Genomic DNA, 11622 nt, shown 5'->3' with positions numbered 1-11622 from the left:
GAAAAGACAATGTGGTAAGGAGATAGAGGAAAGGGGAGATCAGTATATGTGTTAAGGTATAGAGTTGTGCTTTGCCTAGTGTTGGTTAATCCCTTCCTGGTGTACATGATCATGAGGTTTTTTAAGATAAAGGTTTTCATGTTGTATGAAATGTTTTCAAGATGTTTTCATGGGAACCAAGCTTATTGATGAGTTGTTACGCCATTGGAGCAGCCCTTGTGGACTCCAGATTGGGGTTAAGTTATAAGTAAGTGCATGCACAGATTAAGCTTGGTAAAGAGTAAAGAAACATTTTCAGTTATAGATCTTGCGCAGGTTAAGCCTGTAAAGTTTTATGAAAATTGTGCTCATGTATGGGATTAGACCAGGTGAGGGAATGCATGGTTAGGCTTGCTACGGGTCCCGGCGGCCTTAAGCCGATCTGGATCCTAGCGCCGAGCAGTCTGGGTCGTTACAGAGGGGTATCGGTTTTCGGGCTGTTACAGATGGTATCAGAGCATAGGGCCTCTTGAGTACGATGTATGGAGCAAAGATGCTCAGGGAGCAGAGGTATCCCACATCGGAAAGAGGTTGTGTGAGTGTGAGTAGGGCAAGCACATTAAGAAAGATCAAGAGTAAAATCATGTCCACTAGGATAGGATCAGGAGTCCTGTCTTGCTTGCTGATGTGTACGGCCATGTGTGATCCATGTGCATGTCTATGGTATTATGGATGTTGATTGATCCCTTAGTCCTCGATATGCTATGTTATGAGATGAGATGAGCTGAGAGACCAGATATGGCCTTTGGCACAGTTGGTCATGGCATGTTAGGCTAGGTTGAGGGCTTTTGGTGACAGGTTCATCCATGATATTTGATGCATGAGGGTTCATGTGTTTGTCGCTTGGACCATATGATATGCTGCTATGCTATGTGTTGTGAGTTCATGTGTTTGTTACATGGACCCTATGTTGTGCTGCTGATGTGTGCCTGTGTGCATATTGTGTTTTCAGCAGAGTGAAGATGCAAGGTGCTAGTCGGTCTGTGGAGTCAGATCCCTCTGAGTGGGAAGGTACGGATACCTTTTCCCCTGTTTTGCCAAGAGAGCAATCAGGTAGAGTTGGCAGTGAGGAACCATCAAAGAACCCTGAAAGGGCACTGGAAGTAAGCAAAGCAGGAATGGAGCGAAGAAGAATGTCCGGAGACATCATGAGAGAAGAGAGGATGAATGTGCAGAGAAAGGATGTAGGGCTGCAAGTGAATATGGATGAAGAAAGTATGGGAAAGTCGGAAGAGGACGCTCAGACTAAGGATTCTAAGATCTCAAGTTCAGGAGAAGTTGAGCCCTCCATTCTGAGCACAGCTGCCAAAAGAGAAAACAAGAAGGTCAGAGGCCTCAGAAGGTCGAAGAAGGGCAAGCTTTGGAGGAGGTTGAAGGATAGGTTAGGTTGTGGTACTGGTTCGAGCTCTGGCTCAGGCCCTATAAGATGTGGGCGGTGCGGAAGGCTGCATAGAGGACCTTGTCGGATTCGTATGACGGCATGTTTCAAGTGCGGACAGGAAGGGCACTTTAGACGTGAGTGTCCTACTGCGCCAAGGATGGTACGGTCCTAGCAGCTGGTTTCAAGGAATGTGGCTCAGACCAGTGAGCAAGGAAGGAGAGGAGTAGGGGCATTGGACACAGTGATGTCAGGTATACTCACTTGTTCATGTTCTGTTGTTTTGTGCGCTCTAGTGTTTCTGTTTCTTAGGTTGCTCTAGGAGCCTTTGAGCGGTTGAGTTGATAGCTTCTGGACATAGAGTGTTCTCTTTGGGTTCGTAGACCCGGGTAGGATTCATCTATGGCTGAGGTTCCGTCCAGTGTCATTTGAGGGAAGATGCCTTCCACCCGACCTTGAGGTCCTAGACTTGAGTGTCTGGATGTCATTCGGGGGATGGAGTGGCTTTCTCCTTGTGGTGCTGGTGTTACCTACGTCTGCAGCGCAAGGTAGTCAGGATCGCAGGTCAGGATGGATCCGAGGTAGGCTTCAGAGAGGACAGGATAGGATGCCTAGAAGTTTGATGTCAGCTATCAGGCTCGTAGGGTGTATAGGACTGGTTGGTAGAGAGTTCTTGTTCAGGTTTGAGAGGCTAGTAGGCAGGTTTGGGAACTAGCCTTAGAGCGGTTGAGAGCGGTTGAGAGGTGGTTAGGGATGTTCGTAGGCTCGTGTCAGGTTTACCATCGGTCAGGGAGGTAGAGTTGGGTTTCGAAGTGGTACGTGGTACCAGAACCATTTCTATCGTTCCTCACAAGATGGCACCTGCAGAGCTGTGCGAGTCCTAGGACGAGTGGTAAGAGTGTCTGAGTTGGAAGAGTTCTAGGAAGAGTGGTAAGAGTGTAAGTGTTGTGAGAGTGATAGGAGGAGTGTAGGAGTAGTGGAGCTTGGTAGGAGTTGTGGCGCTTGGTAGACAAGGGTTTTATCCGCCCTAGTACCTCACCCTGGAGCGTTCCAGTGTTGTGCGGGAAAAGAAGGAGAGATCCTTGAGTCCTTAGAGCAACTGTAAGCAGTTGGACAAGGTCACTACCAGGAGTAGCCTTGGATTGAAGATCTACTGGATCAGCTAGCGAAAGCCAGTTGTTTCCGAAGTTAGATCTGAGATTCGGGATGAGATAGTTGAGGCTCGAGCAGAGGTTAGGTTAGTACAGAGGAAGAGGAGAGCAAAGAAGTGTAAGAGGAGAAAAGAAGGCGGAAGAGAAGAGGAAGAGCAGAGAAGGAGAAAGAAGAGAAGGATCAGAGTGCGCAGCGGAAGCTTCTGGAGTTTAGACGTCATGTTAGCCGTTGCTAGCTTCTTTTTTTGTGTTTGTTTGTTGTGTTAAACATTCGGGGACGAATGTTTTTGTAAGGGGGGAAGATTGTAATACCCGGCTCATTCAGGCATCGGAATTCCTACCGTCCGGTGGAATCTCGGATGTCGGGCCCTTTGTTAAGGATGAAGCAAGGGTTTAGCAAAGGTTTTCAAAAAGGCTTTGTACATGTTTTAAGTGATTTTATGGTTTTGGAAAGGAAAGGAATCGAGTTTTGAAGAGAAAAGGTCAAGGAGGGAAATCAGAGGTTCGGCCGCCGAAGGTAATGTTCGGCCGCCGAAGGTAATGTTCGGCCGCCGAAGGTGGTAGAGTTTGTGCCCCCGAAAGCTAGGTTCGGCCGCTGAAGTTAGCTGAGTTGCGGGTGCAAGTTTGGCTGCCGAAAATGGTTGACCAAGCCACCTATAAAAGCCCCTTAGGTCGGTTCCAGAGGTAAGTTTTCTTCCTCTTCCCACCTCAGGTGAGCTCATGTCCTCCTTGATATGATTTCATGGTTTGTACAAGTTCTTTCATGGTTTTTAATGCGTTTTATCCTTGTTTTGAAGAGTTATGAGCTTTGAGCAAGGTTTTGGAACTTGGAGCTTTTAGAGCTTGGTTTCTCCATATTGTGAAGTTAGGATCACACCAACTCTAGTTCTTCAAGAGGTAAGTGTTGATCCTTTATGTTTAAACGTGTTTTAAGCAAGTTTTATGGAGGAAAGGGTAGAAGTTGCATGGTTTGCATGAGTTGTGCATGAAGAGGGTTTATGGACCCTTTATGCCTTTATTTGCTATATGTGGTTATATGATGTTGTGTGTTGGAGTTAAGGTTGTGTTAAGCTCCTATATGCATGTTTACGGGTTTGTGCATGGTTTTAAAAGGTTGTATGCATGCTAAGAGGGTTTGGAAGGTGTAGGGAGGCTTGTTGGTGCATGGATCTGGGTTCTGGAGGAACTCAGGTTCGGCCGCCGAAAGGAGTTTCGGCCGCCGAACCCTTAAGGAGGTGGGATAGGCCGCCTAAACTCGCCCCCGAAAGTTTGGACTTTCGGCTCTGGTGTGAGGTTTCGGCTGCCGAACCTGCCGCCGAACATGCCTGACTTTCGTCTCTGGAGAGGACTTTCGGCCGCCGAAAGTGCCGCCGAAAGTGCCGCCGAAGGTGCCCTGTTTTGCCTTCCTTTGCATGTTTTTCCCTGCATGTCTATGATGTGTTAGAGAGTTTTTGGGGAGATGTTTTAGCGTTATGTTAGAGTTGTTTGGCACCTCATTTGAGTCCACCTGTGTAGGATCGGACCTGAGGCGAGGTGTTTAGCTCCAGTGTTAGAGTTGGCCCAGAGGTAGCCGAGCAGAGGCTTCAGGTGAGTAGAACTAACTATGCATGTTTTAAAGTTCATGTTGAAAGGTAATGACAGTATGAGCATGAGACACGCATCATTAATGCCATGTGATACTAGGTTGTATTGCACTAGAGATCACGACTATGCTGCATTGCATTGCATTATTTCATGTGTATGGGATGGACCAAGGCGATCTCAGTAGCCCATAACCTGTTATGTCTAGATAAGACCTTTGGGAGCTCCGTAGTAGGGGCCGGGCTCTAGTACATGTAGTGACCTGGGATGCTCCTTAGGGGCCGGGCACCGACAGAGGGAGTTCTGGGATCATGTCTAATCCGAGATGTGATATGTTTGTGCTGTGACACATTTCATGAAAGCATGCACTGAATGAATGAATGAACTGTTTTATGGTTTCTACTCACTGGGCTCTAGTAGCTCACCCCAGTCCCTTCACCCCTAGTTTTGCAGGGCCAGTATTAGCTGTGGGAGATCAGAGTTCATCAGAGTGAGCTATGGGAAAAGCAGAGTCTAAGCGTGGGTTGCTATGTTTGGTTGTACTAGCATAGCTTATAGAGTGGCATGTATATGTATGAGAGAAGCTTGAGGTATATGGTGATGTAAGAGGATGTAAAGTTAAAGTGATGTAATGTAATGTTATGTTATGTTATGTTATGTTATGTTTTGTATTTGCTTGTATAGTATAGTTATGGACCTGATGTATATAAAGGTTATGAATGAAAAGAACATGTGGTAAGGAGATAGAGGAAAGGGGAGATCAGTATATGTGTTAAGGTATAGAGTTGTGCTTTGCCTAGTGTTGGTTAATCCTTTCCTGGTGTACATGATCATGAGGTTTTTTAAGATAAAGGTTTTCATGTTGTATGAAATGTTTTCAAGATGTTTTCATGGGAACCAAGCTTATTGATGAGTTGTTACGCCATTGGAGCAGCCCTTGTGGACTCCAGATTGGGGTTAAGTTATAAGTAAGTGCATGCACAGATTAAGCTTGGTAAAGAGTAAAGAAACGTTTTCAGTTACAGATCTTGCGCAGGTTAAGCCTGTAAAGTTTTATGAAAATTGTGCTCATGTATAGGATTAGACCAGGTGAGGGAATGCATGGTTAGGCTTGCTACGGGTCCCGGCGGCCTTAAGCCGATCTGGATCTTAGCGGCGAGCAGTCTGGGTCGTTACAGAGGGGTATCGGTTTCCGGGCTGTTACATTGCTGATCTCCCCTGTACACTGTACACTGTACACTGAACCTGCAAGACTGGGGTTAAGGGAGTGGGATGAGCTCTATAGCCCAGTGAGTAGAACAGTAAAACAGGTCAATAACACATGATCGTATGGAATGCATCATAGCATAGACAATCCACAGCAAGGGTAAACCTGTCACCATATAGTCCCAGTAACTGTTCCGTGCCAGGCCGTAGACTGAGGTCCTGGTCTTCCTGTACTGTATATGTATATGTGTATATAACACCTATCCTTACCATTTGCCAGGGCGTAGACTGGGCACCTGGTCTTTACTATACCTGTCAGGCCGTAGAATGGGGTCCTGGACTTTCCTATACTTGCCAGGCCGTAGAATGGGGTTTTGGACTTCCTGTCTGGAACTATTGGATCATTCAGCATTCACTCACATCAACAAATAATTATGCAATGCAACATATTCGTGGATTCTAGTGCAAACAACCTACTGTATACTCATGATGCATGAATGATGCTAAAAGCATTTCATTTCTCGATTAAAAGAATTAAGTTTAGTTCCACTCACCTCTGGCTATCTGGACTGACTCTGCAGGCTCTGTAAACTCTGGAGCAGTACTCACTGCTGCTTTCTCTGGTTCCTCTGGTCTGTGCCTACACAGATAGACTCAAATGAGGGACCAAACTAGTTTATGAACAACTCTATTAAACTCCCCAAGAATCCCCTTACACGCACTCAAACCTCCATGCAAAGCATGCAAAGGAAGGCTGGACAGGACACTTTCGGCGGCAGGTTCGGCGGCCGTAAGTCCTCTCCAGAGCCGAAACTCATGCACCTTCGGCGGCCGAATCTCTACTTTCGGCAGCCGAACCCTTTCGGGGGCAAGTTTCGGGGGTTGAAAGGTACTCCAGAGACGAAAGTCTCTAACCTTCGGGGGCATCTTCGGCGGCCGAACCTCCCCTCCAGAGCCTAAAGTCCAAAGGCTCGGGGGCAAGCTTAGGCAACCGAAGCCACCTCCTCAGCACATTCGGCGGCCGAACCCTTCTTCGGCGGCCGAAGCTGGGTTCATCAGCAAGGCAGAACCTTGCTCTGCCTCACGCCAAAATGCACCAAACTTCCTCCAACTCAAACACCTCAACTCCTCAACATGCATACACCCAAGTATATGCTCAAAGGGGTCAGAAACTACCTAAAAACCCCAACAACACAAAACATATAACACATAACAAGCTTGTCTCACAAAATATCAAAAACCTCTCTTTTACCCTAATCATGCAACTCTCCCCCAAAACCTCAAAAAGCTTCCATAAATCATGAAAACAAGCTCAGGATCTTCACTTACCTCTTGAAACCAAGAAGATGAACGATCCTAACGTGGAGTTTTGGAGCAACTCTCCTTCAAACTCTCCAAATTTCAAAATCTCAAGTGTTTAGTTCAAAACCTTCAAAATAACATAAACATCAATCAAACCTTTGCATGATTTGATGAAAACATGAAGAAAACATCAGGAAGACAGAGTCTCACCTCAGAAAGTGAAAGAAAGCGGCAAAGCTTATCCTTTCAACCGACTGAGGGCCTTTTATAGGTGGCTGGCCATCGTGAAACTGAAAGCCATGCATGTTCGGCGGCCGAATCTCACCTTCGGCGGCCGAACCTGACTTTTCTGCCTTGGTTCTTTTCTTGCAAAAACTGAGTTCCATTTAACTTTAAACCATTAAACCATACTACATTCCTTTAGAAAACACATAACTCTTCCCTTCTAGAGCAATTCGACATCCTGGATTCCACTGGACGACAGGAATTCTGATGCCGGACTCTAGCCGGGTATTACATTCTCCCCCCCTTAAGAACATTCGTCCTCGAATGTGCCTCAAACAAACAAATAAACACATCAAAGGAGGAAAATTAACCTCAAAACAAATATGGATACTGCTGGAGCATAGACTCCCGCGTCTCCCAGGTGCATTCTTCTAGATTATGGTGGTTCCACAGGACTTTCACCATCGAAATTTCCTTGTTCCTTAACTGCCTAATCTGCGTGTCCAGAATCCGTACTGGCTGCTCTATATAAGTGAGATCTCTAAGAATCTCCACATCAGGCTCACTCAGAACCTGATTCGGATCTGACACAAACTGCCGGAGCATAGAAACATGAAATACCGGGTGAATTCTCTCCATCGAAGCAGGTAAAGCCAGCTTATACGACACATTCCCGATCCGCTGCAAGATTGATAGAGCATAAATTAGCCCATATTATCATGATATTCTTGATGTCTATTTACATCTTTTCTACCTAATTTTGTGGTTTTAATCATGTTTTGCAGATATTAGGTGAAAAGGGACATTCAAGAGAAAATGCTCTTAAAAACGCTCAAAAGTGCAAAATCTGGAAAAGCCACCTTCGGCAGCACTTTCGGCAGCTGAAAGCCCAGTCCAGAGACGAAACTGCCCCACCTTCGGCGGCACCTTCGGCCGCCAAACATTGGCTCCAGAGACGAAAGTCGGCCTCCTTCGGCCGCCGAATCTCCACTTTCGGCCGCCGAACCTTCAGAACATAGCCGAAAGTCCAGCCCCCGAAACTCAACTTAGGCAGCCGAAAATGCGCTCTATTGCACTCTTTCCTTGTTCAAGAAGCCATATCCCAAGTTGCCATATTTGAGGAGCCAAATAAGGGAAATATCTTGAGATCCAAATCTTCAAGATTCACATTTAATTATTGGATTTCAAGATCAAGCTTATTAAGGAAGCTAAATCCCAAGATCACATGTTTCCTACTTAGTGCCATGCACATTCAAAATTCAAAAGGAGTCTCCACCTTCCTTATTAGTGCATGGGCAGCCTCTTAACTCTTTGGGCAACATCTTGAAGACCTTGGGCAGCAATTGAAAAGACCAATGAGCCCCCACTTGCCTTCCATCACATGCAACTCGTTTTTGCCTTCACTCATGCACAAACAAGGCACATGCAACACCAAGGGCACTTTGGATAGCCTCTAAAAGTCTCCTGGACTTCCATGAAACCCTAGGCAGCCTCTCAAGACTTATTTAAAGGCTTCAAGAAGACAAGGAAGACAGCTTTTCATCCTCCCAAATTCGGCCAAGCAAGGGCAGCCTCTTCTCCACCTTAGTTCTTCATCTTCTTGCTTTCTTTTCATCTATTTTCTGTTTTGGTTCAGCCATGAGTGGCTGAAACCCTTTTTCTAGTTGAAGTTTGGTTGAAAATAAGGTTGTTTAAAGGGTTGTGAGATCTGAACAGAAACTTTTGTCTTTGATTTTATTCAATATTCATGCAATTGTGCTTAATTCTAAGATTGCTTTGTTGTTTTGATCAAATTGGCTACTTGATTCTTGATTGCAAAGTTAATTGATTGTTGGATTAGGATATTTGTTAGTCCGTAATTGCTGGAAATATTCTGTCCATAGAACACTTGGTGTAAAAACCCAAGAAATTGCATGATCTAACACCATCTCATGCGTTTGAGTAGTTAGGGTTTGGATCTTTCTTGTTCTTCATGCAATTGGCAATTGTTTTGATGCCTAAGGCCCAAGGACGTTCCTTGGCAATTTGTTGATTAGTAATTGATTAGAGGACGTTCCCTAATCAGTTTGTTCATAAGGAAAGACATGGTGGTGAGAAGCGTCTTCCACCCCCATAACCAACCTCTTGAATCAATCAAGATAACCATGTTTCAATGATCAACCCAAACAACCAAAGTGGATCCACATCTTCAACTAGACCTTTCTCTTATTGATTTCCTCTTTTATTTTAATTAATTGCTGTTTTAATTGCTTTCATTAGTTGGTAATCAAATCATCTCAAAACCCCTTTTTTACTTTTATTGCACTTGTTTCTATTTTTCTTTGATTACTTGCTTTCACTTGTGCTTTCAATTAGTTCTATTGGTCTTGATTGAGATAAATAAATAGGTAATCAATTCTCTGTGGATACGATCCTTCACCACTATCTGCAGTTATAAATTGTAGGTAACCAAGAAGGTTATTTTTGACCGGCTTCGACAACCGCTCCTGTCAAAGATCTTAAAGGGTCCAATGTATCGTGGAGCTAACTTACATTTTCTTCCAAAACGAACCACTCCTTTCATTGGAGACACCTTTAGCAATACCATATGACCCTCCTGAAACTCTAACAGTTTCCTACGAACGTCTGCGTAGCTTTTCTGTCTACTCTGAGCTGTTTTGATCCTCTCTCTGATCACGGACACCACTCTACTGGTAATCTCTACTATCTCTGGTCTTGCAAGAGTCTTCTCTCCTACCTCTTCCCAGCAAACAGGTGATCTGCACTTCCTCCCATACAACGCTTCATAAGGAGCCATCCTGATGCTAGCATGATGACTGTTATTGTAGGCAAACTCTACTAGAGGTAGATGCTGCCTCCAAGAACCGCCAAAGTCTAACACACACATTCTGAGTATATCCTCAATGGTCTGGATGGTCCTCTCTGACTGTCCATCAGTCTGCGGATGGAAAGCAGTGCTAAAATCCAACCTCGTGCCCATCGCACTTTGCAGCCTTTGCCAAAATCTGGAGGTGAACTGAGGTCCTCTGTCAGAAACTATAGACACTGGAACTCCATGTAATCTCACTATCTCATCCAGATATACCTGTGCCAACTTATCCACAGAATAGTTACTCCTAACTGGAATGAAATGAGCAGATTTTGTGAGTCTGTCCACAATCACCCATATAGAGTCTATCATGTTGGTCGCTGCTGGTAAGCCCACGACAAAATCCATAGCTATGTTCTTCCATTTCCACTCTGGAATCGGCAGTGGGTTAAGCATTCCAGCCGGCTTCTGATGTTCCAGTTTCACCCTCTGACAAACCTCACAGGCTGTCACGAACTGCGCCACTTCTTTCTTCATGGCTGGCCACCAATATACCCGCTTCAGATCCTGATACATCTTGGTGGCTCCTGGGTGAACACTATACCTCGCATTATGAGCTTCTCTCATAATGTCTTCCTTCAGACTGCTACTATCCGGTACACAAAGTCGACTCCCATAGCGAAGGATCCCTGTGCTGTCAAATCGGAACTCTGCACTGTTGCCTGACTGAACAGTCCTGGCAATTTTCATCAACTCTGGGTCCTCGTGCTGTTTCTGAGCTATCTGCTCCAGAAACACTGGTGTCACTCTCATTTGTGCTATCAATGCACCCGTACCAGACAACTCTAGTTGTAACCCTTCCTCAATGAGCTTATAAAGCTCCATCATTACTGGTCTCCGCTCTGCTGCTATATGGGATAAACTGCCTAGTGACTTCTGACTTAGGGCGTCTGCCACAACATTCGCCTTACCCGGATGATACTGGATCTTACAATCATAATCACTGAGCAATTCTACCCATCTTCTCTGCCTCAAATTCAGTTCTCTCTGACTCAGGATGTACTGTAAACTCTTATCATCGGTAAAGATCTCGCATTTAACCCCATAGAGGTAATGCCGCCACATCTTGAGTGCAAAGATAACTGCTGCCATCTCAAGGTCATGGGTGGGGTAATTCAACTCGTGCTTCTTCAATTGTCTAGAAGCATAAGCAATCACCCTATCCTATTGCATCAAAACACAACCCAATTGTAATACCCGGCTCGAGTCCGGCATCAGAATTCCTGTAGTCCGGTGGAATCTCGGGTGTCGGAACTCTCGAGAAGGGTAATGCATAGGTTTTCCAAGGTATTTTCACTTGTTTTCATGTTTTGAAGTGTTCAAAGACTTGAGTTTTGAAAGAAAAGCAACAAGGGAGAAATGCAAAGGTTCGGCCGCCGAAGGTCACTTTCGGCCGCCGAACATTGCATGGTTGCGGCTTCACGTTCGGCTGCCGAAGGTGGTCTGGCCAGCCACCTATAAAAGGGCCAAGGGTCGGTGGAAGGAGGTTATTTCTCCTCCACTTGCAGCCAGAGGTGAGTGTCAGCCTCTCCTACGTTGACTTTCATGTTTTCCATGATTTTCATCAAATCTTTCAAGAGTTTTAAGAGTTTTGGTGACTTATGAAGGTTTTGAGCAAAAGAACCAAGTTTTGAAGCTTGGAGCTTTGGAAGAGCTTTTCTTCATATCTCCACGTTAGGATCCTTCATCCTCAAGTTGTGTAAGAGGTAAGTGAAGATCCTGAGCTTCTTTGATGATTTTGAAAGGTTTTATGAAGTTTGTATGGGTAGTATGTATGTTTAGGTTTAGGTGAGGTTTTTGGTGATTTGTGGTGTTCAAACATGTTTAAGTGTTATGTGCTATGTTTGTTTGGGGGTTTCGGGTAGTTTTAG

The 11622-nt window shown here is 45.1% G+C and overlaps 1 protein-coding gene across 1 annotated transcript; it reads left to right on the top strand.

The window, feature by feature from the left end:
• Positions 1 to 1001: 1001 nt before the first annotated feature.
• On the top strand, positions 1002 to 1592 carry LOC110609884. The gene has a single exon (XM_021749717.2). The coding sequence runs from the start codon at positions 1002 to 1004 to the stop codon at positions 1590 to 1592; it is 591 nt and encodes a 196-aa protein (XP_021605409.2).
• Positions 1593 to 11622: the final 10030 nt, after the last annotated feature.

Source organism: Manihot esculenta, chromosome 2 (genome assembly GCF_001659605.2).
Source record: "Manihot esculenta cultivar AM560-2 chromosome 2, M.esculenta_v8, whole genome shotgun sequence".
Lineage (NCBI taxonomy): Eukaryota > Viridiplantae > Streptophyta > Magnoliopsida > Malpighiales > Euphorbiaceae > Manihot > Manihot esculenta.
Note: the sequence above shows the minus strand (reverse complement) of the source record. Positions and strands in the feature narration are given on the sequence as shown.